Below are 24056 nucleotides of genomic sequence, written 5' to 3' on the forward strand. Positions count from 1 at the left end.
CAGGAAGCACCTTGATAACTTTTACCATATTTACCGTGATAAATGCTGTTGGACTAGTGGGTTAAATATGGAACTAAGCAAACAGTAATTGATACCTTTTATGCAGTGGGCATTTTCCTACTTTTTCAACTTCAGTGTCAAGCCAAGACTTTGGATGAGCCAAACTAGGACTTTTATTGGCTTGTTATCCAAATATGTGTCGTGATTTGAAGAATCTGACAGAAAAAAAATCCATTTATGTATTTTGCTTAATTGGTTATATTGGATGTTTCATGTGACCTTCACTGATTTTTAGGCGGTAGAATAAACATTTTGTATGACTGTTGCTCAGATTATAACACTGCAAACAAATGTATTAAATGGTATATTCAGAAGTGAACAGTGACAATGCCTCAGCTGATCAATAATAACAGGTTTCAATGCTTCTCCTGGGAACAGACCATCACAGACAGTTGCATCTATTGTGCTAAATTGCAATGTGAATTGGACTGGAGTCAGTGGTGGCGAGTTTAACCCTGCCCACTTGGCAGAAACTGGGACATTGCGGGAAGATCAAAAGGCTAAGTGTTTTTACCTGGATCTGATAACAGGAGGAGCAGAACTCAGTGTCACAACAAGAAAGTTGTGACTTCCATTTCCTCAGGCTGTCTCACTTTCCCTCTGATGAAACCCTCCTTTTGTATTTTCATGTTGGCAGATGCCCACATGCTGTATGGTTTTCTGGAATGTGTGGCAGGTTGATCAACATCTTGTTAATGACGCTAAAGGGTTAAGATAACCAATTTTCAAATGTTCTATGGTAGTTTGCTTTATAAATTTAGAGTCATGGAGTCAAAGAGCAATACAGCATGGACCCTTTAGCCCAATGAGTCCATGCCGACCATGGTGCCCACCCATCTAGTCCCAATTTCCTACATTTGGCCTATATCCCTCTAAGACCCGCCCTTTCAAGTACCTATCTAAGTGCTTCTTAAATGATACTGTTGTACCTTCCTCAACCATTCCTCTGGCAGCTCATTCCATATACTCACCACCCTCTGTGTGGAAAAGGTTGCCCCTAAAGTCTCTTTTAAGTCTTTCGCCTCTCTCCCTAAATCTATGCCCCCTAGTTTTGGACTGCTCTACCCTGGGGAAAAGACTGCTACCACCCACCTTATCTATGCTCCTCATGATTTTATAAAGCTCGATAAGATCACCCCTCATTCTCCTACTCTCTAAGGAATAAAGGTCTAACCTGACCAACCTCTCCCTATGACTCAAGCCCTCTAGTCCTGGCAACATCCTCGTGAATCCTTTTTGCACTCTTTCCAATTTCACCATGTCTTTCTTATAACGGTGACCAAAACTGTACACAGTATTCCAAGTGCTGCCTCACCAACAACTTGTACAACTGCAACGTAATGTCCCAACTCCTATACCCAATGCCCTGACTGATGAGGGCCAGTGTGCTAAACACTTTTTTCACCACCCTGTCTACCTGTGATGCCGCTTTTAATGAACTCTGCACTTGTACTCCTAGGTGTTGGTCCCTCTGTTCCATTACACTCCCTAGTGCCCTACCATTCATAGTACAAGTCTGACACTGGTTTAACTTTTCAAAATGAATCACGTCACATTCATCTGTATTGAAGTCCATTTGCCACTCCTCGGCCCCCTTCCCTAACTGATCAAGATCCCCCTCTAATCTACGATAACCTTCTTCACTATCAACAACACTTCCTAATTTCGTGTCATCTGCAAACTTACTGATCAAGCCTTGTGCATTTGCATCCAAATCATTTACACAAGTAATGAATAACAAGGTTCCCAACACCGACCCCTGCAGCACACCACCAGTCACCAGCCTCCTCTGAAGTTAACACTGAAGTCAATGGAAAGGAGGATCTTGTGATGTGTCAAGTCATTACCGCCCATGTGTTACTCGCCAAGGCTGCATTTTATCCCCCTTTTATTCTTTCATTTCTCTTGAAATCAGCAGTTCTTCAGATGTACCCACTTGGCATTCCAGATGGCACAGTTGGTAGAACCGCTGCCTCACCACTTCAACAGCTGGTGTTTCATCCTGATCGTGGGTAATGTCAGTGTAGAGTTAGCACGTCCACCTTGTGACCATGTGGGGTTCCCCCAACTGCTCAGCTTTCCTTCCACATCCTATGGAAATGCTGGTAGGTTGATTGGCTGCTGTAAATTGCCCCAAGTGTAGGTGGGTAATAGGAGAATCAGGGTGGAGTTAATGGACACGAGAGAGAATAGGTTGCTGGAAAATAAATGGGATTAAAGGAATTGGTCTGAGAGCCAGTATAGACTTGGTGGACTGAATGGCCTTCTATTATAAGAAAAGATATCTTTATTAGTCACATGTACATCGAAGAACACAGTGAAATACATCTTTGTGTAGAGTGTTCTGGGGCAGCCCGCAAGTGTCACCACACTTCTGGCGCCAATGTAGCATGCCCACAACTTCCTAACCTGTACGGCTTTGGAATATGGAAGGAGATTGGAACACCTGGAAGAAACCCATGCAGTCATGGGGAGAATGTACAAGCTCCTTACAGACAGTGGTGGGAAAATGAATTTAACACGCCACTTCTACATTTTCCATTGTTTGGTGCCTACACACATTATATTCTTACCTTGCTGTTTTGTTGAAAAATTCATTTTAACCACAGTCACTATTAAATCAAAATGGTAAAGCTTGTGAGCTATAAGACCAAATTGCAGTCCTCTGGTATTTGATTGCTTGTCAGAATTCTGCTCCCCTGACTGCTTAGAGCATGAGTGAGTGAAATATGGTACTTATGAGTGCTGTGCTCAGGAGGATGACGTGCTTGTGTCATATGTAGAGTTGACTCCGAGATGGCATGTCTCAGAATAAAATATTGGAACAAAGTCAAATGTTAGTGTTAAGCTTATTGAGCCAAATCCGACTTGATCTGGCCTGCGTCACGTGTTCCCCAGCGTGATCCCCGAGGTTGCACTTACCGTTTGTGGGCGTCTGGCTCCCAGTGTCCTAGAGGCTGCGCTGCTGCAGCCTTTGGGAGAGCTGAGCTCATCTGCAAATATGACTAGACCTTATGAGGACACAAAGGCCCTGGTCATTTACCTTAGTTAATACTAATATTTTATAAATAAACACTCAGATGTACTTATCTTTTCTATGAAGTTGTGACACAACTCAAATGAATAGGGCCCACGAGGCACACCAGCTAAGGATGGCATAAAGCTGAGGTGCCAGATATAAACTGAGCCCTGGGTCACAGTAGGAAATCAGATAAGGCCGTATTGAGTGGGTTCTATGCTTCCACGCTGTGCATCAGTGTGACATAGTCCATTAGTCGGTTGGACTGTCATCCAGATGATCGGAAACCTGGCTCAATAAAGGGCCTTGAGGCCCACGTGTATTATTAAGAGCTGGAGCTCTTTACTTTTATGTTCCAATAGACCTGCTAGTAAATTGGAATTGGTTTATTATTGTGACATGTACTGAGGTATGGTGAAAGACTTATCTTGCATACCGTTCAAACAGATCAAGTGATTCTACAGTGCATTGAGGCAGTACGAGGTAAAACAATAACAGAATGCAAAATAAAGTGTAACGGCTACAGAGAAGGTGCAAGGTCATAACGAGGTAGATCGTGAAGTCGAGAGTCCACCTTATCGTACTAGGGAACTGTTCAACAGTCTTGTAACAGCAGGATAGAAGCTATCCTTGAGCCTGGTGGTACGTTCTTTCAGGCTTTTGTATTTTCTGCTCGATGGAAGGAGGGAGAAGAGAGAATGTCTGGGATGGGTGGGGTCTTTGATTATGATGGCTGCTTTACCAAGGCAGCGAGAAATACAGACAGGGTCCACGGAGGGGAGGCTGATTTCTGTGATGTGCTGAGCTGTGTCTGCAACTCTCTGCAGTTTCTTGCGGTCACAGGCAGAACAGATGCCATACTAAGCCATGATGCATTGGGATAGGATGCTTTCTATAGTACATCGATATTACCCAATGGGGGAATCTGTGGAAAGCTATCTAGTACTCTTTACCACAAAGCAGCAAGCTTAAATTTCTGTGTACAATGGTTAAATTTGAGTGCCCCTGAAAAGTAGTGTTTGCCATCTAAAGTCTATGGACAGTAAAGAAAAGGCATCATAATATAATGAAAAGAGCGAAGGATGAACCCACACTAACCATGTACAGGTTGTGATGGGTTAGATTGCAGACAGTTCAGTATTATGATGACTTTGATTCTATTTCAGTTACTTGTCTGCTCAAAAAAGTCTTCAAGAACAATTTTTTTTGTCAGTGCTGTCATGCAAAAAACTGAATTTTGCCATTAAGGACAAAATTAATTGTGTCTATCATTAATCAATTGTTGGCTGAAGCCGATGCTGCATTTTTTTTTCAAACCCCACAGGAAGAAAATCAAAAATACTTAAAAGTTGATGCCAAACATTCGGCCATTCTTCTTCCTCTCCACCTGTGTAAACAGAGCAGTGACGATGTTATTCTGGAAAATTGGAGGGATGTTTGTAAATCAGTACTTCAATCATGTTACCATAGCAGGAAGATGATTCCTATCTTCTGAACCTGTAACATTAGCATATACATGTTGATATGTTTCATTGCAAATACAAGGAACTGTGATATGCCCCTCACTTAAAAAAAACATGGATCCTGAACTTCAGATTTAATGGATGGCACAAGAGACTGTTGAGATTCAGAAATGCCAAGTCTTCATGAGGAAGTTGAAAGACGAGGAGCAGTATGGGTTAGTTTCTGTAGAAGATTGTGAATAAACATGAGGATCTTGATTAAACATGCCAGGCAGCAGTGGAAGCTGCTGGAGGATAGTATATAGAGCAAGACTGTGGGCCAGCAGTGAAAAATCACTAATATATAATGCAATTTTTTGTAGAGCTTTAACTTTCATTAATATAATGTATTATACCTGCAAGCATGCAATAACTTTAAGTAGTTAACTACAACAGGTGAACTGAAGTTGATTAGCTGTGATTGGTCTTCATGAAGTTAATAGTAATGACATTAAAAAAAAAATCCTGTTTTAGGTTCTGCCTGTGAAAGCTTTACCTGTGGCTGAGTGTTGAACATGGCTTCTGGAGGCGACAATTTTCTTGAATCTCTCTCGTCATCTGTCCAGCGGTAAGTGCTGGGCTCATTTGATTAATTAATTGCTTTGATGTATAACAAGTTGTGAGCCGAAAATGGATTCTGATGCAATATATGAGAAAAAGCTTTCATGGCAGTGTGCCGGAAATGCACTGGTATCAGCAATATTAGGTGCATGGCTGAGACATTCAGGCAGATTGAAGTATTGTGACCTTAGCTTGACAGAAAATGCTGCTCTGTAAATTTTGAGCTTAAACTGCTAATAGGACATTAACTGTTCTGTTGAACAAATTATTTTCTTAGTAACTGTAAATAATATCATATTTTCTTTAAAAGAATTTTTTTGTCAGTGCTGTCACACAAAACTGAATTTTGCCATCTTGGACAAAATTAATTGTGTCTATCATTAATCAACTGTTGGCTGAAGTCGATGCTGCGTTTTTTCAAAGCCATTGTGTCATACTGCTGTCATTAAATATTTGTTGTTGGATTTATTTTGAAATGCTGTTCCAACTGAGGAGTGTGTGTGAGGAAACATTGGCACCTCCAACTGGTTCATCAACAGTTACATTGTTCCTCTTTTCTTCTCTTCACATTCATTTTTTGGGGTAGGGGAAGCATTCACTGGCCAGACAGCTATCCCATGGGTACATCATAACAGCCAATAAAATGGTTAATAAACCAGGAGAGGTTTGTGGGCTCTGATTACCTGTGTGGTGAGCTGTGATGCTGCCACCCAAGCTCAAGGATGCCTGTTGGATGTCAACACAGAATAGAGTCAGTCACACTGTCTGAGTCACAAAGCAGTCGGTTGCTTCCTGTACTGAACTTCACAGTCAGGAAATCTCAGTTCAAACTCAGCCCTGAGTTGACTGAGTCTATCAGGACATGGCAATTAGATGCAAACTGTTCAGGGGTGATGTTAGACTGAACGTAGCAGTTGTGAAATCTGAAACTTAATATGCCCAGAAGCTGTTGAGACAGTCAGTTGAAAAGCTCAAAACTAAGGATGGCCAATTTTTGTTGGAGAAATGTATAAAAGTTTGCAGAATCAAAGAAGGTGGATGGCGCTGAGATACAGATTCACTGTAATTTAATTGAATGGAAGAAAAGCGTTGAACAGTTTCTGTTCCTTTAGACGGTTATTTCAGTTTAAGTTTTGTCTTATGAATCTGAGTTGCTCTTAGGTTTTGTACATTTTGTTTTATGATATGGTGTTTGTGTGAAAGGCAACTCAAATTTTAAAAAGTAATGAAATTTGTGAAATTATTTAATAATACTTATGATATAATGCCAGATAGTAAATTTGGAAGGTATGGTCATTAAGGCGTAAAGTTTTAACCTAGGTGATTGCGCCAAATGAAACCAATGAAACCGTATTTCATAAACAGAACAGAATGCACTTATAGTGTTTAGAACTACTGACAGATAAAATTCCAGGCAGTGCACTGTTAAGATCCTATTGTGTTGCCAGTATTTTTGCCTGAAATTCATCCAATTCTCGTTTGATATAGAATATAAAAATAACATATTCTGGTTCTCCTTTTTAAACTTATATCTTCAGGTATACATCAAAAATAATTACACAAAGTATTCCACTGTAGATAGAAACATTTGAATTCAGGTACCTACATCAAATACAAAGTTTCTAAGAGCAGTCATTGTTGGAAAATTACAACGTGAGTGCTCTATTTACTTTAGAAGGGAAAGTTATGAAATATGTCTGTAGTAGATAGTTTCCACTAAGTCGAGAAGTACATTTAATACAAATGCGTTAACCAGTGCCTCTGTAACAATTAATCCTTATAGCTGATGAGTAAGTTGGTATTTCAGTGCCCTTAAAAACAATGTTATTTTGTTCATTAGTGTTTAAAAGTACTGATTTTATTTAATCATAACATAAACTCTTGTGACTCTTGATATAAAATTAGAATTCCACGTGAGATTCATGCTCTGTTTACTTGAAATTTGCTGCACAAATTAACATGATTTTCATTTAATTGCTTTAATTTTTAATCTTAATGTGACATAACTTTTAGGTTTGCCTTAAAAATTCACACTTATTGTCCATGATATTTCAGTCTTAGCTATATGCAGACCACATATCCCTTGTGATCAGTTTTACCTTAATTGATCCATATCTAGTCAGATAGGAGTATGATTTGGGAGTGTATAAACTCGATATTGTACTCCTGTTTGTGCTTCATATACAGTTTTCAGTTTAAGAAGGTGAATTGGGAAATTCTGTATTGACCAGACCAATTGTAAGCCAACAGGCTAATTCTATTTGGCATACAATATATGAATGAATAGAATACTGTTTCCAGCTCCAATCTACCCCATCCTTCTCTTTCTAAAACTAGGATTCTAATGGCAGCTAAACCTCATGATTTGGGCTCAACATACTAATTGTGGTAAAGAATATCTTATGCTTGGACTGATTCTTCTTTGCAAAATATTATTCTTCTTTATGTAGGTTTTCTCTTCACTTCCAGAAGATTGTATGCTGCATAGATTTACTTATAGTGAGCTGACAGTTTTAAAACAAGTTGAAAAAAAAATGATCCTCAGCCAAATAATCTTAGAGTATTAAATTTCCAGTGAACTTTGGCCATCTTCTGAACTTCAGGTATCAGAATAAGGTAATTGGATATTGTACATTGATTTCTGCCTTTCGCCTATAGGAATATCTAGAATGGAAATGGAGATGTCTCCCTCTATTTTTTTTATTATTTTATTTTTTTTAATCCTAAACTTTTATTTGTTTTATTTTTATATTTTCAATATATCTTATGAACCTTTAATAGCTTCTACTTAAAATTCATCTGCATCACAATGCAATTCTTTGACAGCATCTCCTGAACCCCCATCCTATATTACTTAGAAGGACAAAGTCGGTAGGTGCATGGGAGTGTCATTTCCTGCTGTTTGCTTCCAAGTTGCACAGTATCCTGACCTGGAATTATATGGCTGTTCCATTGCTGCAAAGTCTAAATCCTGGAATGACTGACCAAACATTGTGTGATAACCTTTACCAGAGGAATTGCAGCAGTTTAAGAAGGCAGATCACAACTGCCTTTTCAAATGCAATTGGGGACAGACTGTTGTTGGTCCTTCTATTAGTGCTTGAAGATGAATAAAAAAAAACTTCCGAACCGGGTACAAATTAAAACTTTTCATCTCTAATTGCCGTCAGACACCTTACCCCACAATAATGACTCCTCATGTTTCCAGCACTCCCTTCTTCTCGGACACTCCCCTTCAGTCTTTGACCCTCAACTGATCTTTACATCTCCATTTGCCATTGCAACATCCACTGCCTTGACAACTCCACTCCTCTTACCTACTCCAACCTCACCTTGTCTGAATGTGCAGCATTCCATTCACTTCGCACCAATCCCAACCTAGTTAACAAACCTACTTCTATCTCTTACACAAGATCTACTAACAAGACTGTTCTGGTTTCTGCCTGCTCTTGCCCCCACTGAACTTATCTCCTCATACCTTTCCTCTAATTTATCTCCCCTTGTCCATTGTCTTTCCACCTATGTGCTGGACACCTCACATGTCCTCCACCAGACTGCTTGTCTTTTCATTGCCTACATGGAACAGTCATTGTTCCAAACCTTTCTGATACCACTCCCCAACTCTTTCTCTCCTACATTGATGACTGCATTGGTGCTGCTTCCTGCACCTGTGCAGAACTCGTCAATTTTATCTCCTTCACTACCAACTTCCATCCCCCTCTCAAATTCACTTGGGCCATTTCTGACACACCTCTCCCTTTTCTGGATCTCAGAAGACAAACTATCCTCTGATGTTTACTATAAACCCCACTGACTCCTACAATTACCTCGACTACACCTTCTTCCACCCTGTCAGTTGTAAATATACCATCCCTTTCTCCCAGGTTCTGTGTCTCTGCTGCATCTGCTGTCAAGATGAGGCCATCATTCCAGGACATCTGAAATGTTTTCCTTTTTTAGGAAACATGGTTTCCCTTCTGCTGTGGTTGATGGCGTGCTGTCTTGCATTTGCTCTGTTTCTCAGATTTCTGCTATCACTCCAGCTCCCTCCAAACAGAACAGAGAGAGAGTTCTCCTAGTCCTCACCTTTCACTCTACTAGCCTCCACATCCAGCACATTATATTTTGTCACTTCTGCCAGCTGCAACAAGATCCCACGACCCACCACATCGTTCCTCTCTGCCCTTTCCACCTCCCACAACAATCACTCTCTCCATGACTCCCTGGTCCACTCGTTCCACCCCTCCACCGCTCCCTGACCCATGGCACATTCCCCTGCAACTGCAGGAGCTGCAACACTTGTTCTTATACCTCCTCCTTCAATACCATCCAGGGACCTAAACAGCCCTTACAGATGAGTCACGTGTACCTCCTCCAACCTTGCCTGCTGAATTAGGTGCTCCCGACGTGGATTCCTTTGCTTCAGTGAGACCAAGCACGGATTAGGTTTACAGAGCACCTGTGCTCTATCCACAATGGCCATCCCAGTTGGATGCCATTTCAACTCCCCTTCCCATTCCCACACTGATCTGTCTATCCCTGGCCTTTTCCACTGCCAGGGTGAAGCCCAATACAAACTAAAAAAAAAACAACAGCTTATATTCTGCCTGGATCATCTACAACTCAATGTTATGAAAATGGAGTTTTCCAATTTCATTATCACCTTCCTTACTTATCGGATTCCAGCACGGGTAGCCTTTATGTTCCTGCTTTATCACCCTCCCTGCTGTCTCCACCCTCATCCTCTCCTCCCCCAACCTGGCTCCATATGCCTTTATTTTGTCTGCCTCCACCTATCAACCTCCTGCCTCTGTCTCTCAACTCTACCTCTCCCCCTCCCCTGCCTGGATCCATCTGCCCACTATCCTTCACCCATCCTATGTCCACCAATCATCTCCGGCCCCTGTCTCACAACTTTCTACTCTCCTCATTATACTGGCTATCTTCCCTCTCCACTCTCAGTCCTGATGCAGGGTTTTGACCTAAAACATCACCAGTTCTTTTCCCCCAGAGATGCTGCATGACCTGCTGAATTCTTCCAGCAGATTGTTTATTGTTGCATATTCCAGCATCTGCAGTCCTCCCTTGTGTCTCCAAATTAAAACTTATTTTAGTAACCTTATGCAATGTGCAGAGGTTGCTCAATGAAGAAAAAAGAAAAAAAAATTGTATTCAAGAGATGCTCCTTTTCTAAGGTTTTGGGGTGAAGAGTTTTCTTTAAGCTTGACCTGGGAGCATCAGTTCATCTAAATTGGAAAGCAATCTATTGTTAGTGTAGCTAGCATAAACATTCACTTGAAAATAGATTTCACAGAGCTTGTGTCAAATTATCCATTGGTATTAAAAGGAAATAGTTTTATTTTTCCTACCTGGGCAGTAGATTTGTTAACCAGCTACACTTGCATTCAGCACCAATCAGAATGTTGTGGGTGAGCTGAATATGATTTCTATTGTTATTTTCAAAGGAAGGAATATGTCAGGGAATACTCCCACAATTTTACATTGTGTATGAGGCTCTGACAACATTGTGGAATCTCAAGCAATCCTGCGAAAAATTGCTGAAGGCAACACGATAATGCTGAGACTTCTCGTTTGAAATTGTAGGAATATCCTACAATGTGGTTTGTGGGCTTTAATTTGCATAATACAGATCTGCTATAGGTATATTTTGAATGATATTCAATGGTAATTAGAATACATTTACTTAATGTTACATTCTCATTACTTTATTGTAGAAATAGTTGCTATTGATAAAAACAAATCTTCACTTCCATATGATACTGATGGGTCATTATTTTAACCTGAGACCTAAAGCATTTGTTTAAGATGTAGTATTAACTTGATTAAAACATCGAAAATAGGAACATCACAAAATAGTGTAGTGCTGTGTTTAACAAACATTTCCAGGTTCAGGATTTCTAGTTGACAGTAGTCAGCTTAGGGGATGAAATTCAGGAGGAAGAGCAAAGCAGATAGAAATTGCTCCTGTCATCAGTTGGATGACACACCTAATATGCACTTCTATTGAAGAATGGATGAGGCATATAAAGGCCAACTGATGGAATACCATGGCCTATACTGTATATGGTAAAAATCAACATTTTCTGTGCCAAGTTTGTGTTAGGCCTTTGGGCTCAGAAAGATCCAAGGCAACATCTGCAGGACAATAGGTACTTTGTGACTGACCTTTCCCATATGACTTACAACCTTTGCAGATTGTGCAGATCATGGAGGAGATAATTTGAAAGTGGGATGGGATGGGGTGGGAGGTGAGGAAGATCATTGGAGAAGAAGACTAGGAAGGGTGAGCTGGGGTAGAGGACTGTAGGGAGTGGGCCAGACTGTAGACTGGGGTGCATGATAAAGAGGAAAGTATCTTATGATGAAGATGCTGGTGGTGGATATGGGTGGTTGGAGAGTTTGGCTGTGGAATTAAATGCGGATTAAGGGATGGAGGTAGGTTTGATGATGGAGAACAATGGGGGAAGGACAGTTCAGCTGTGGAGTTGGTTGGATGTCTTGGTCAGCTTAATGGGAACATGATTTGAATGGGAGGACAGTTGTAGAAATGATTGGGTTGAGGCTTTGGTGGGATGGCTGTTCATGAGGATTTCGTTGCAGAGTGGGTGTTTGAGGGCATTGGTAACAATGTCAGGTGGATTTGAACTTTGAAAACGGGAAGAATCTACATACCTGAAAAAGGATGGACACCTTCAACTCCCTAGTAGTGGTCCAGGTATGATCACACCCTTTTATTAATGCCAATGCAGCCCTTGGTCCTTTAGATAAAACCCACTTCAGTGTTCAAAGCTTGTGCTAATGCTGGGCTTGTGCATATGCTATGATTTCCCACAAGTGACACTAAAACCAGTTTCACTGTTTTTGCACTGATCTTTTGCATTTGTGTGTTAATGCAGAGGAAACTCTGAACTAAATTCAGTAATGTGGGCTCCTGGTCCAGAGCCTTTTATTTTCAGGCCAATCCAATACTGCAGACATTAGGGTCTTTGCTTATTCATATAAGGGGCCTGACACCGACTACAAGCACGGGCTTCAGACTGCTGTTGCTTTTATTGAGGGTGGCACATTTCTGGCTTGTAATGACCATGTCCTTCCTGTCTGTTGCTTTGGAGAGTGTTCAGTCTGAATAACAGTGCAGTCAAGTGTGAGAAAAGTTCAAACCTGCCTTCCAGTGCAAACTTCACCATATGAAAAGATCCTTCCTGTTAGATTTCATTTACCATGGATGCAAAGAATACTTCTAATGTCAGTGTGTTTCTTCACAGATTTAGGATTGATTTTACTTTCCATTGTCAGTTTCGTGATTGTCATTGCCTAAGTGACTAAATAGTGCAGCTGAGTTGACAACATTGAATGGGGTTTCTGAAACAAACAAGTTTATATATCATAAGTTGCCAAAGTTTGAGTTAATTTGATGATAAATTTGTAAACACTCAAAAAGTCTCTAGCTAAACCTTGGCAAAGCATTGGCATGAATCTCTAATGTTTTAATGCTTCCTTTTGCAAACTTAGCAAATTTATGGTAAAATTAGCTTTTGCACAGAAAATATTTATGGAGCTCCACAAATGAGCCATCAATGGTACTAAAAGATAGATTTTCTCATTATTACCATCTCTGAGTCACCTTCATTCTAAATGAAATGGAAACTTTGGCCTTAAACCAGATTAATACAGAAGTACTGTATGTACTTCTCACAGAATGGAGTTGAGACAAAATTGACCTGATTTTGATTTTATTTAAATCTCTGTAAGGTTCATTAATAAACTACTTACTATTTTAATGTCCTTTTTCATTTTTTGTGTCACTGCCAAGGCCAGAATTTATTGCAGATGTGCAGTTAGTTTTGAGAAGGTTGTGATGTGACACTGCCTGGGTGGTGGAGTTGCTCCCTTAGGGCTGCTTGATCGGGAATTTCAAGGTTTGGATGCAGTGATGACTAAGAAATGATGTGGTTCTAAGTCAGTATGATGTATGAAGAAAAGCTTGGAGGTGATGGTACTCCGGTTGCTCTAGGTGGCAGCAGGCTCCAGTACGGCTGCTTTAATTTGGTGCATCAGCTACTCATGCTTTGTCAGATGAAGCTGAACCCCCAGCCGATGAATCCTTTCCCTTCCCTGAGCCCCTCTGGTAATCCTGTTCTGGTACATGGAAGCTTTGCCTCTCAGACCCTTACTCCTGTCCTGTTCATCATGGCCTCACTAGATTTGCAGCTAGATTAAGCAGGAAGCTACATGTTTTCAGTACCTAGCTATTGTTAATAAATGTTTAAGGTTTGTTCCATTTAAGAATTGCCCTGAAATATGGAACTTTAGAGCTAGCAATATAATTTAGTTAAGTGATGCTTATCCAATTCACTTATCCCTGAAACTGAAATAAGTAATATGCTGTAATAGGTGGACATCTAATAGATGAGGAAATCTGTTTTCATTAATATGACTGATGTGTTAATGAAAATATCTATGTTATACATCTGTATATACTCCCTCTGTTCATCACTTCCTACATTTCTTTTTAGCAGAATATATCCACCAGTGTGGAAGTGATAAGAGTGATGTGCAGAATTCTCAATGCAAGCACATTTCATCTTAGACTGGGAATTATATTTCTAGTTGAACTAATATATTCTGAAAGTTATTGATAGTGGTTAGGAATTTGGTTATCTGTCACTTATGGAAAGATGGCAAGGAAACAACCTTTGTGTACAATATCTCTTATTTAAGGTACTCATGCTAAGAAATTTGTTTATACCCGTCTTCCGGTGCAAACTGGACTTTTGCGGCAATCTCTGCTTTGGAATGGGTAGACCTGAGTCCATTCGAGTACTGAGCCAGCATCCATACATCAGCATGAGAAGTAAGGCAGTTATTGAAAAGCAAAAAACTGCAGATAAAGGAAATCTGCAATAAAAACAAAGTACTGGCAATATTCAACAGGTCAGGCGGCTGCTGTGGAGTGAGAAATGGAGTTAACATTTCAGGACCGTGACCCTTGTATCAGAAGGATTGTTAGAAGGCTTTTTGACCTGAAATGATAACTCTGCTTCTCTCTCCATTGATGTTGCCTGACCTGCTCAGTATTCCTAGCATTTTCTGTTTTAATAAGGAAGTTAATTGAGGCAGCTGCTTTGGCCCATCAAGTGATCCAAATCATCCAGCCTGGCAACTTATGGCACTTTGAACTCCTGTAATGTTGTTAATTCCACAACCTTACCTGATAAATTACTTGAAATGTTCGTCATACTTTAAATAAAGAAACTCCTAAGATTTGTACTGAATTAACTTTAATTTCAATCAATATCTTCTTATCCAATTGTCTAGATTCACTTTGAAGTCTGACTTCATTTTAATCATGATATTGATTTCTCCTTATGCTACAGTGAAGTCTTCCTTTCTAAATGTGCTTCCATAAGGCTTTCTCGTGGCTATTTTGTTTAGTGGTGGGAGCTTTCTATATCCTATTATCTGCACCCAGCCCTATGCTATTGCATTACTTTTAAGATGTTACAACCATGATTGTGTAAAATGTGCCAACCGTGTGTTCCAATTATTACATTAATAGGCCTCAACAAAACCCATGGGCTTGTATTTCACTGTTTCAACCTTGCAGGTCAGCATGATGTTTGTTTCTTTAATAGCCTGTGGAAAAAGTCCCAACAGTGCAATTGAGAAATATGCAATTTCTTGTAGCTCCATTCTGAGTCTTTGGTGTTTATTCTTTTCTATTCTCATGTACGCATTTCTCTTTTTCCCTAATAAACAAGGTTTTTAAATTTTGCATTTAGCCATCCGATGCATAACATGTCTCAATCTAAAATATTAAATGACATCATCTGACCCTCCAACTCCTAATTTTCAAATTCCACCAACTTGTAATTGATTTCTTCACCCAGTTCATTTATGTTAATAAGAGGTAAATGAGTTCATCTGTACACATTCCAACACCTCCCTCCTCTGAATGATCCTCCAGTTCTCAGGCATTTCTAGTTTAAACCCATTTCCTTGTTCAGTTTAATGTCATCAGCATCTCAGTTGGTAGCACCCTCATCTCTGAATCAGAAAATGTTGGACTTGGGAGACTTGACACAAAATCTGGTCTGACAGTTTACCCCAGTGTTCAGGGAGTGCTGCACTGTGGCGGATGCTTCTACTCAGATGAGATCGAGGCTCTCTCGGATGGTTCATATGATGAGCATTATATAAAGATCAGGACAGTTCTCTGCAATGCATTACCAGGCACTTATCCTTCAACTTGCATTACTTAAACTGCTTACCTAATCATGGGATCTTACTTCTAGCAAATTGGCTGTCAAGATTCTTATATTACAACATGACTTCTTCTCAAAAGTGTTTCATTGTTTGTGAAGGCTTGAGATTGTGAGAGGAAGTATATATACTGCAGGTTTTTTATTAAAGAACTTTAATAACAAGGGATTTTGGAAAGCTGAATAAACTGTACAATTATTTCAGATATTTTACATCCATGCTACCTTGTTTGTGATAAGCTCTGCTGCATATTTTGGGCTAGCTAGCTTTTCATTTAACGTGTCAGATGTGACTGCCGTAAAAAATTGGCTCAACTTTTTCTGGAGATTGTCCATTACTGTGTCCCTTGAATTGTACAAGTAAAAGAGGAAATTATAGGTTAACTGAGCTGTCACTTATGATGTCCATATTTTCTGTTCTGAATAGCTGGTTTTACAGTTGTGTCCCCCACTGATAAAATGGCAGTTTTTCTACATTCTCTTCATTTATCACACTGCTACCAAATGTATTTAGAAATAATAATGTTAGTGGTCTAAGAGCAGCATGTTTTACGGCTGTTGATTTAAAAAAAAACTAAATTATGGAAATAATTATGCAACAGCTGGTCAGAGGCCAGAGAACAGGTGCAACATATCTGTGGAATCTCTCTGCTCTATTTCATGTCATGGAAGTGGGTCGATTGATTCAAATGAGAAGGTAATGATGGAATATTATAGGAGTTCTATTGCTCACATTTCTATTTTTTAAAAAAAACAACTTTAAAAACTTTTAGATTTCCCCGATTTGAAGTGCTTATGGAATCATTGGAAAGAACGGTGGCAGCCTTTATGATTCACTCTCATCTTCATTGTAGTGTATTTCAAGTATGTGGAGGAGTGCATTAATAATGAGATAATGGTGAGTGGTTATATTTGCTGATCTCACTGCTGAGAAAACTATGTAAACTTGCAGAATTTTAAATAAATATATGTTCAACTAATTTATCATTGGTCTTGGTTTAACAGTATTCCTGTCACCTCTGAAATGAATAGCTGTGAGTTCAATGCCCAGTATAAAGACAGGTACATCCCCAGGATAACCCTTTTATTGCAGTACTAAGGGAGAGCGATGTCATTGTTCCAATGAAGTTTCAAAGGGGACTGTCTGTGCAAGAAAAAGTAGCTGAGATTCTGCTATCCATCGATTAAAAATTCATTAGCACCGAAGGACAAGCAGGTAGCAAATACTGTATAATTTCAGTTTTCAAAAGAGGAGGTGAAATAATGCCTAGGTACAATGGACCAGTTAGTTTAGCAGCAGTAGGAGGAAAGGTGTTACATCCTTTGTTAAAAGGTGAGATAACCAAAAAATTAGAGAACAAAGCAGAGTTGGCATGGATTTATAAAATAAATGTCATTGTAGAATATGAACATGCAGCACTAATGTTTGCAGAACAGAATATGAAAAGTGATTTGACTACAATACTGAATAGTGCCACTTCATGAATTTGATGGGGGATTTCTAGCTGTGAATTACCTTCTAGCAATGACAAACTATCCAGGTCAGAGCTGCACCTCATGACTTCATTTGCCAAGTTGTGTCCATCTTTCTGAGGCCTGTCTTTTGTTGCACGCTCTCAGAGCAACAAGGTTCCCATTGTGCAACTTTTGCTGCAGCAGTGTAATTAAAAGGGGTGGGGGTCACCCTGAACAGGTCCCAGACCAGAACTTGGCAACTAACTCAAGTAGATTCCCTTTAGCTTTCGCAGGTAAGTAATTAAAATAAAAGCAAGGCCAAAACAATACTGGACAATGTGTCCTGAAGCTAACATTGCTATTGGTATTGGTTTATTATTGTCACTTGTACATTGAAAAACTTGTCCTGCATACCATTCGTACAGATCAATTCATTACACAGAGCATTGAGGTAGTACAGGGTAAAAACAAAAACAGAATACAAAGTACAGTGTCACAGCTACAGGGAAGTGCATTGCAGGTAGACAATAAAGTGCAAGGTCATAACAAGGTAGATTAGGAGGTCAAGAGTCCATCTCATCGTTTAGGGGAACCGTTCAATAGTCTTATCACAGTGGGATAGAAGCTGTCCTTGAGCCTGGTGGTACGTGCCCTCAGGCTCCTGTATCTTCTGCCTGATGGGAGAGGGCAGAAGAGAGAGTGACCCAGATGGGTGGCAACATTTTAACATTACTCACTGTAAGGCAGCAATAACTAGAACTACTCTTCCCTAAGTTTACATTGCACAAATCAGGGAGAGCAGAAGTAACTATTCTGCATTTTTTGGTTAGTAACATTGCAGTCTCATTTCAAATAACAGGTCAAGAGATAGAAGTAAATAATGAGATAATTGCTTTTTCTTATTCATTCTTTGGACATGAGGAATCAGGCCAAAGCTGACATTTTACGCCAAGTGGACTAGTGTAAAATAGTGGCCAACAGTATCTTGCTCACTAATTATTATAAGCAGCTGCATAGATTGGTACACCTTAAGCATGTAACATGTGAGGGTGAGGACGTTTTGAATCTGAATCTGACAAAGAGAAGTGAAGGGGCTACAGATTGGATGCAAAAGCAAGCATTGTGCAGGGAAAGATGCCCTGTGTACATTGTGAAGTATGACAGTGTAGTGATAGTAGCTAACAATGTTGTACTATTTCTGCTCAACTGATTAGCAGGTGGCTCCATCATTAATATAGCAATCAGTTATTCTTTACAACTATAGTCATCACTTTGGCTAACTTTCTTGACAACACTTCTGTTAACTGGGAAGAAGGTGGAGCTGGAAATGTTAAGCATGATATTATCCTGCCTCCCACTTAGAGATGCATCCCATTGCCATATATTCTCTACCAATGTCCTTGCAATAATGGGAATACTAATATTGTGTTCACATTCTTCCAAGTGAATCTACTGAATTACCTGCAGTTGGGAGATTGATGCCCATGGGCACAGACCTTGTCTGTGAATCATCTCATGTTATAGCAGAGAACCACCTTGGTGGCTCATTATTGCCTATGTTGGGCTGAAGGTGCCTGAGTGACATCTGTCTGTGCCTCGCTCTTCCTTATTTTGCAGCAAATGGGTACAGGAGCATCGGGATTAAGTTATTGGATTAGTATCCAGAGAGCTATTGATCCAGAGTTTGAATGCAACTGAGGGAGCTGAGGAATTTAATTAAAATAATTAAATAAATCTAGAATTAAAAGCCATCAGTGCATGAAACAACTGGATGAAGAATGTGAAGAACAGAGCAAGAATAAGCTATGTGTCTCTCAAGCCTGCTCTGTCATTCAATAAGTTTGACTGATCTGATCTTGCTTCAACTCCACTTTTCTCTCTGTTCCCCCATAACCCTTGTCTCCCATATACTTCAAAATTCTCTCTCTCTCAGCCTTGCATGTATTCACTGATTCAGCCTTCACACCTTTTACTTCCATCAACATAACCTATCTATATCCCTTTTCATTTTCCTTGCATCCTCCTCACAACCTGGTTACCCTCCTATCTTTATATCATTAGCAAATTTGTTTACAATACACTTGGTTCATTCATCTAAGTCATTATGGTGGATCGTAAATAGTTGAGGACCCAGTGTTGATCCCTGTGGCACCCCATTAGATGAGCTCTTGTGAAGTCATAAAATCTACCCTATCCACAGCAGTACTTTAAGGAAAAAACAACCTGCTGTCCTTTCTCAGGTATGCCATTCCAGGTCCAAACAATGAGTCTTAACTGACTCCTCGGTTCAGGAGCAATAAGGAATAGATGATAGAAGTTGGGCTTTGCAGCCATATTCATATCAAATGAAGAGCTCCAAAAATATGTACACAATATTTCCACAGGTATACACAATTTCAGAGTTCATAAAATTGTGTGAAAAATCTATGATGCTTCCACTTTTCATCAACACCTTGAACCAGGCATCTTAAACAAAAAAATCATCCTAAGCCTTAACTTTTGCCTTTGTTCTTTTTATTTAAATTCTCAAGCTGCCGGTGGGGAATTTGAACCTTCATTCAAGACTATTACTACTTACTAAAGTCTATTTTTAATATTGGTCATAAAATAGTAATGCATTTTGACCAAAGAGATTTAAAAACAAAGTATTTTACATTTTTTGTTGAATATGGGCAGTATGAATTTAGAGAAGGATAACATTGAACAAATGAGAAATAATGGTTTTGGGTAATCTCCTTCTCTGAAGCACAGTTAGTGACATTTCATCAGACTTTTGATGTTAAAAATAATTGTATTATATTAATCAGCATCTGCAAACAGAGCTGGTATTAATACAACTCATAATTTCAACAGAGATGTAATTTTCCTTGTATTCTAAATCTTGTCAAGCTTGTAAAATGGAAAGAGTAATTTGGCTGAGGTTAGCTTTAGTTCAGTAAATTAATGAAGTTTCTTGCATATAGTTAGAAATTTTTTTGCCTTTAACTTCTGGATGCTGTTGTAGGTTACATTGCCCTCTAAAGGTTAAACTGAAAAGTACAGTTTCAAAGAAAGGTCAATTTTAAATTGAACATAGTTGCATGTAAATAATCTGTTCAATATCTGTAAATGTCTGTTTTTACGAAATTGAATTGCTTCTTACTGCTGCTAACAAGGTAATCAAACCCTGAGAGGACTTCAGGTATAGCTCACCCTTCCCTTCGTTGGATTTGGGCAGTTGTCATGGACAGAGGGTGTGACTGTGAGACAGACAGGTACGAGGACCCTGGATGTAGTGATGCAGGATCCATTATCGTTGTCCAGGTGCAATGGGAGCAAAGGGAGGATGGGCAACCCTAACCAAAGAACCATGATCAGAGAATGTTCTGACTATTCATCCCCAACCAAAGCTCTGATTGTTACCACATTGCCCACAGCATACACCTCAGTTTTTAACCCACCCTTGCTCACAGTGTGAACCAAAATTGTAACCCCAACCCCATAGAAAACAGATCCCAATTTCTTACCCATCCCACTCAAGAGCACAAAACATGATCATTAGCTCATCCACTCCATTCTTGCCCATGTTACAGGCCCAGGTAATCCTTCCCCCATACGTGCCTGCCCATAGTTTTGGCCTTGATTGTCACCAACTCTCACACCATAGCCTTCAATTTTCACCCCCATCAGCCACAGCACAGGCTCCCATCACCACCCATCTCCCTGTGCTGCTTCAACTCTCCCACACTCTACAGGCTCTGAATATTTTCCCCACCACACCTATCACTGACTGTAGTACAAGCCATTATCATTTCATTTCTACACTGCGGTATCCCCACCCAACATACCTCAACCCAGATTCATCTCTTTCCACCATTATCCCTGGGACCACAGAACAGTTTTTGTCGCACAAATTGTTTTCATTCAGCTACGGGTGTTTTTTGTAATATCAGGCAGATAAACATACATGCATACATTTGTCAAATAATTAAAGCACTTACAGGAGATTTGTGGAATTCATTAGGTTTGGCATCTCATTCTAGTCAGATCTTAGAATTGAGGATTTATGCTTGAAGTTATTGAAGAAGGAGATCAGGCTCTGGTGTCAGAGGTAGATTACATTATATAGGAGGCTTCAGTAATAAGATGCACAAAAGAAGATATGGTCATGCAGTTTTGTGGAATGCTGGCTTGCAGTGGATAGCATCCATGTAAATTTTCATTCCACAGAACACCCTTTAACTACAATAACTGAAAGATATTTTCCTCCCTTAAAGTACATGTTCCCTTAAAACACACAAATAATCCTACAAACTTACACAGGGTATACCGGAAGGCTGTCCCAATTTATGTGTCTTTTGAAATTCGGGCGATCCTGATCTCTTTCAGATGCTTGTGGTTGAGAAAACCAGCGACATCTTTCCCTTCTGAAAGTGTACAGAACAGAAGCAAAGGAAGGTAATCTCAAATATTAAAGGCAACTTTTACTACACGGTTAGATCAGGAGGTACTTTGCTGTGTCCCGTAAGTGGTTGTAGCCTGTGTGTTCCTCATATTCTGAACAGACCAAGAACTTCTGGGTTTGTTGTAGCCAAAACTAAATGGAGGAAAATAACATTTTAACCTGCAGCAGAGGGAAAATTCAGCAACAGAACATTGATCATCACTGAAGTATTTTAAGTAACATAGGTCACCCTTGAATCAAAACCTCATCTTAGTTATTACTTTGAAGTGTAAACACACAACCCCTCAATCCGAAAACATGCTGAGAAACCAACTTTTTCTGCTACCACATCACCCTGCCATGAATGATAAAGTTGCACCAAATATCTGTACTCTTCTCTGTTGGAACTCTAATACAGTGTCTGTGCCCATTCTATTTTATTGCAGATACTTCCAAAGTAGATGGAAGGAAATAGAACCATAGAACAATACAGCACAGTACAGGCCCTTCGGCCCACCATGTTGTGCCAACCTTCACACCACTCCTAAGACTATCTAACCCCTTCCTCCCACATATCCCTCTATCTTAAATTCCTCCATGTGCTTATCTAACAATCTCTGGAACTTGACCAATGTATCAGCCTCCACCACCACCCCAGGCAGCGCATTCCATGCACCAACCACTCTCTGGGTGAAAAACCTCCCTCTGACGTCTACCTTGAACTCCCCCCCCCCCCCCCCCCCCCCATTACCTTAAAGCCATGCCCTCTTGTATTGAGGATTGGTGCCCTGGGAAAGTGCTGACTGTCCACTCTATCTATTCCTCTTAATATTTTGTATACCTCTATCATGTCTCCCCTCATCCTCCTCCTCTCCAATGAGTAAAGCCCTAGTTCCTTTAGTCTCTCCTCATAATCCATACTCTCTAATCCAGGCAGCATCCTGGTAAATCTCCTCTGCACCCTTTCCAACGCCTCCACATCCTTCCTATAATGAAGCGACCAGAATTGGACACAGTACTCTAAGTGTTGTCTAACCAGAGTTTTGTAAAGCTGCATCTGTTTCCAATGCCATACTTCTCTTCAGCAGTTATTTGGGCTTTTCCTTTTTTTTTGGTGCTCTTCCAGTTGTATTCTAAAAAAGAGTACCGTAAGTTATTTGACTCTACAGGTGTAACCAAGTATCCTGGGACTGAGGTGGCCATCCTTCCATGACACTTTCTCCCTTACAAGGAACCATTGTTGGCTGCATCTTTTCAGTTTATTCCTTGGCATTGAGACTTTGCATCTCACTGTTCACTGCAATGATGTTGTTTGAAGGAATACTAGTTACCCAATTCATCTGGAGAGACAAGAGACTGCAGATTGGTATTGGTATTGGTTTATTATTGTCACTTGTACCGAGGTACAGCGAAAAACTTGTCTTGCATACCGATCGTACAGGTCAATTCATTACACAGTGCAGTTACATTGAGTTAGTACAGAGTGTATTGATGTAGAACAGGTAAAAACAATAACAGTACAGTACAGAGTAAAGTGTCACAGCTGCAGAAAAAGTGCAGTGCAATAAGGTGTAAGGTCACAACAAGGTAGATCGTGAGGTCAGAGTCCATCTCATTGTATAAGGGAACTGTTCAATAGTCTTATCACAGTAGGGTAGAAGCTGTCCTTAAGTCTGGTGGTACGTGCCCTCAGGCTCCTGTATCTTCTACCTGATGGAAGAGGAGAGAAGAGAGAATGTCCTGGGTGGGTGGGGTCTTTGATCATGCTGGCTGCTTCACCAAGACAACGAGAGGTAAAGACAGAGTCCAAGGAGGAGAGGCTCGTATCTGTGATGCGCTGGTCTGTATCCACAACTGTCTGCAGTTTCTTGTGGTCCTGGGCAGAGCAGTTGCCGTACCAAGCTGTGATACAGCCAGATAGGATGCTTTCTATGGTGCATCAGTAAAAGATGCTGGAATCTGGAGCAACACAAAAGGCGGTGGAGGAACTCAGCAGGTCAGGCAACATCTATTGGAGGGAAACAAACAGTTGACACTTTGGGTTGAGACCCTTCACCTTGGATGTGTATATCCACTGATCAGTGGGATAACAGGACTAATGGCAGCTGTTCAGAAAGCCTATCATCTCATGCCTCAAGCTGGAGCACTTCACATCCTGACTACCAACTTCCCAAGCCATCTCTTTTCCTTTTTACTTGTTTTTAATCCCAAAGACACTGACATTCTTCTTTACAAGAGTCTTTTAATTGTGATGCTGGGTCATTAGTAAAGATATTAAACCGGCTAGGTAGCATTGTTGGAAAAAGTAGAAAATTCATCTGAAAGTCTCTCATTTAATCTGTTTTGATTTCAGCTTGTATCCATGCACACTGACAATAAAATTAAATAGCCATTATTTACAGACATAAAACAATCAATGGAAACCATATAAAGGCTACATTTTAATTTTATTTCACATTTATCATCCATTATAGATGCCAAAACGGAACAGTGAACCATTGTGGAATAATCTGCAACCTTTTTTCTACCAAGATATTCTCCATATTATACACTGACAGCTGAGCCTAGTGATGCAAAACAACTTCAGAGTTATGCCAGGTCAACGAGTTTTTGGTTTGGGGTCTGTGTATAATGTTTTACTTAAAGGTGGGGATAATGGTCCTAAAGTTGCCATTAAATTTATGTAAGTATTACATTTATTTAAGTATGTAGCATAAATAGCCATGGAGACTGGCACAAACAAAACCTAGGCT

General features: G+C 40.0%; 1 protein-coding gene across 1 annotated transcript in view; it reads left to right on the forward strand.

Annotated features, from left to right (window-relative positions):
• LOC127577824 (protein inscuteable homolog) overlaps window positions 1–24056 on the forward strand; it is a 311294-nt gene that overhangs the window by 105135 nt on the left and 182103 nt on the right. The window contains exon 3 of the mRNA XM_052029408.1: window positions 5056–5149. Coding sequence (XP_051885368.1) covers window positions 5097–5149 — 53 coding nt within the window. The 5' untranslated portion in view covers window positions 5056–5096. The remainder of the gene's footprint in view (window positions 1–5055; window positions 5150–24056) is intronic.

The sequence above is a fragment of the Pristis pectinata genome, chromosome 14, assembly GCF_009764475.1.
Source record: "Pristis pectinata isolate sPriPec2 chromosome 14, sPriPec2.1.pri, whole genome shotgun sequence".
NCBI lineage: Eukaryota > Metazoa > Chordata > Chondrichthyes > Rhinopristiformes > Pristidae > Pristis > Pristis pectinata.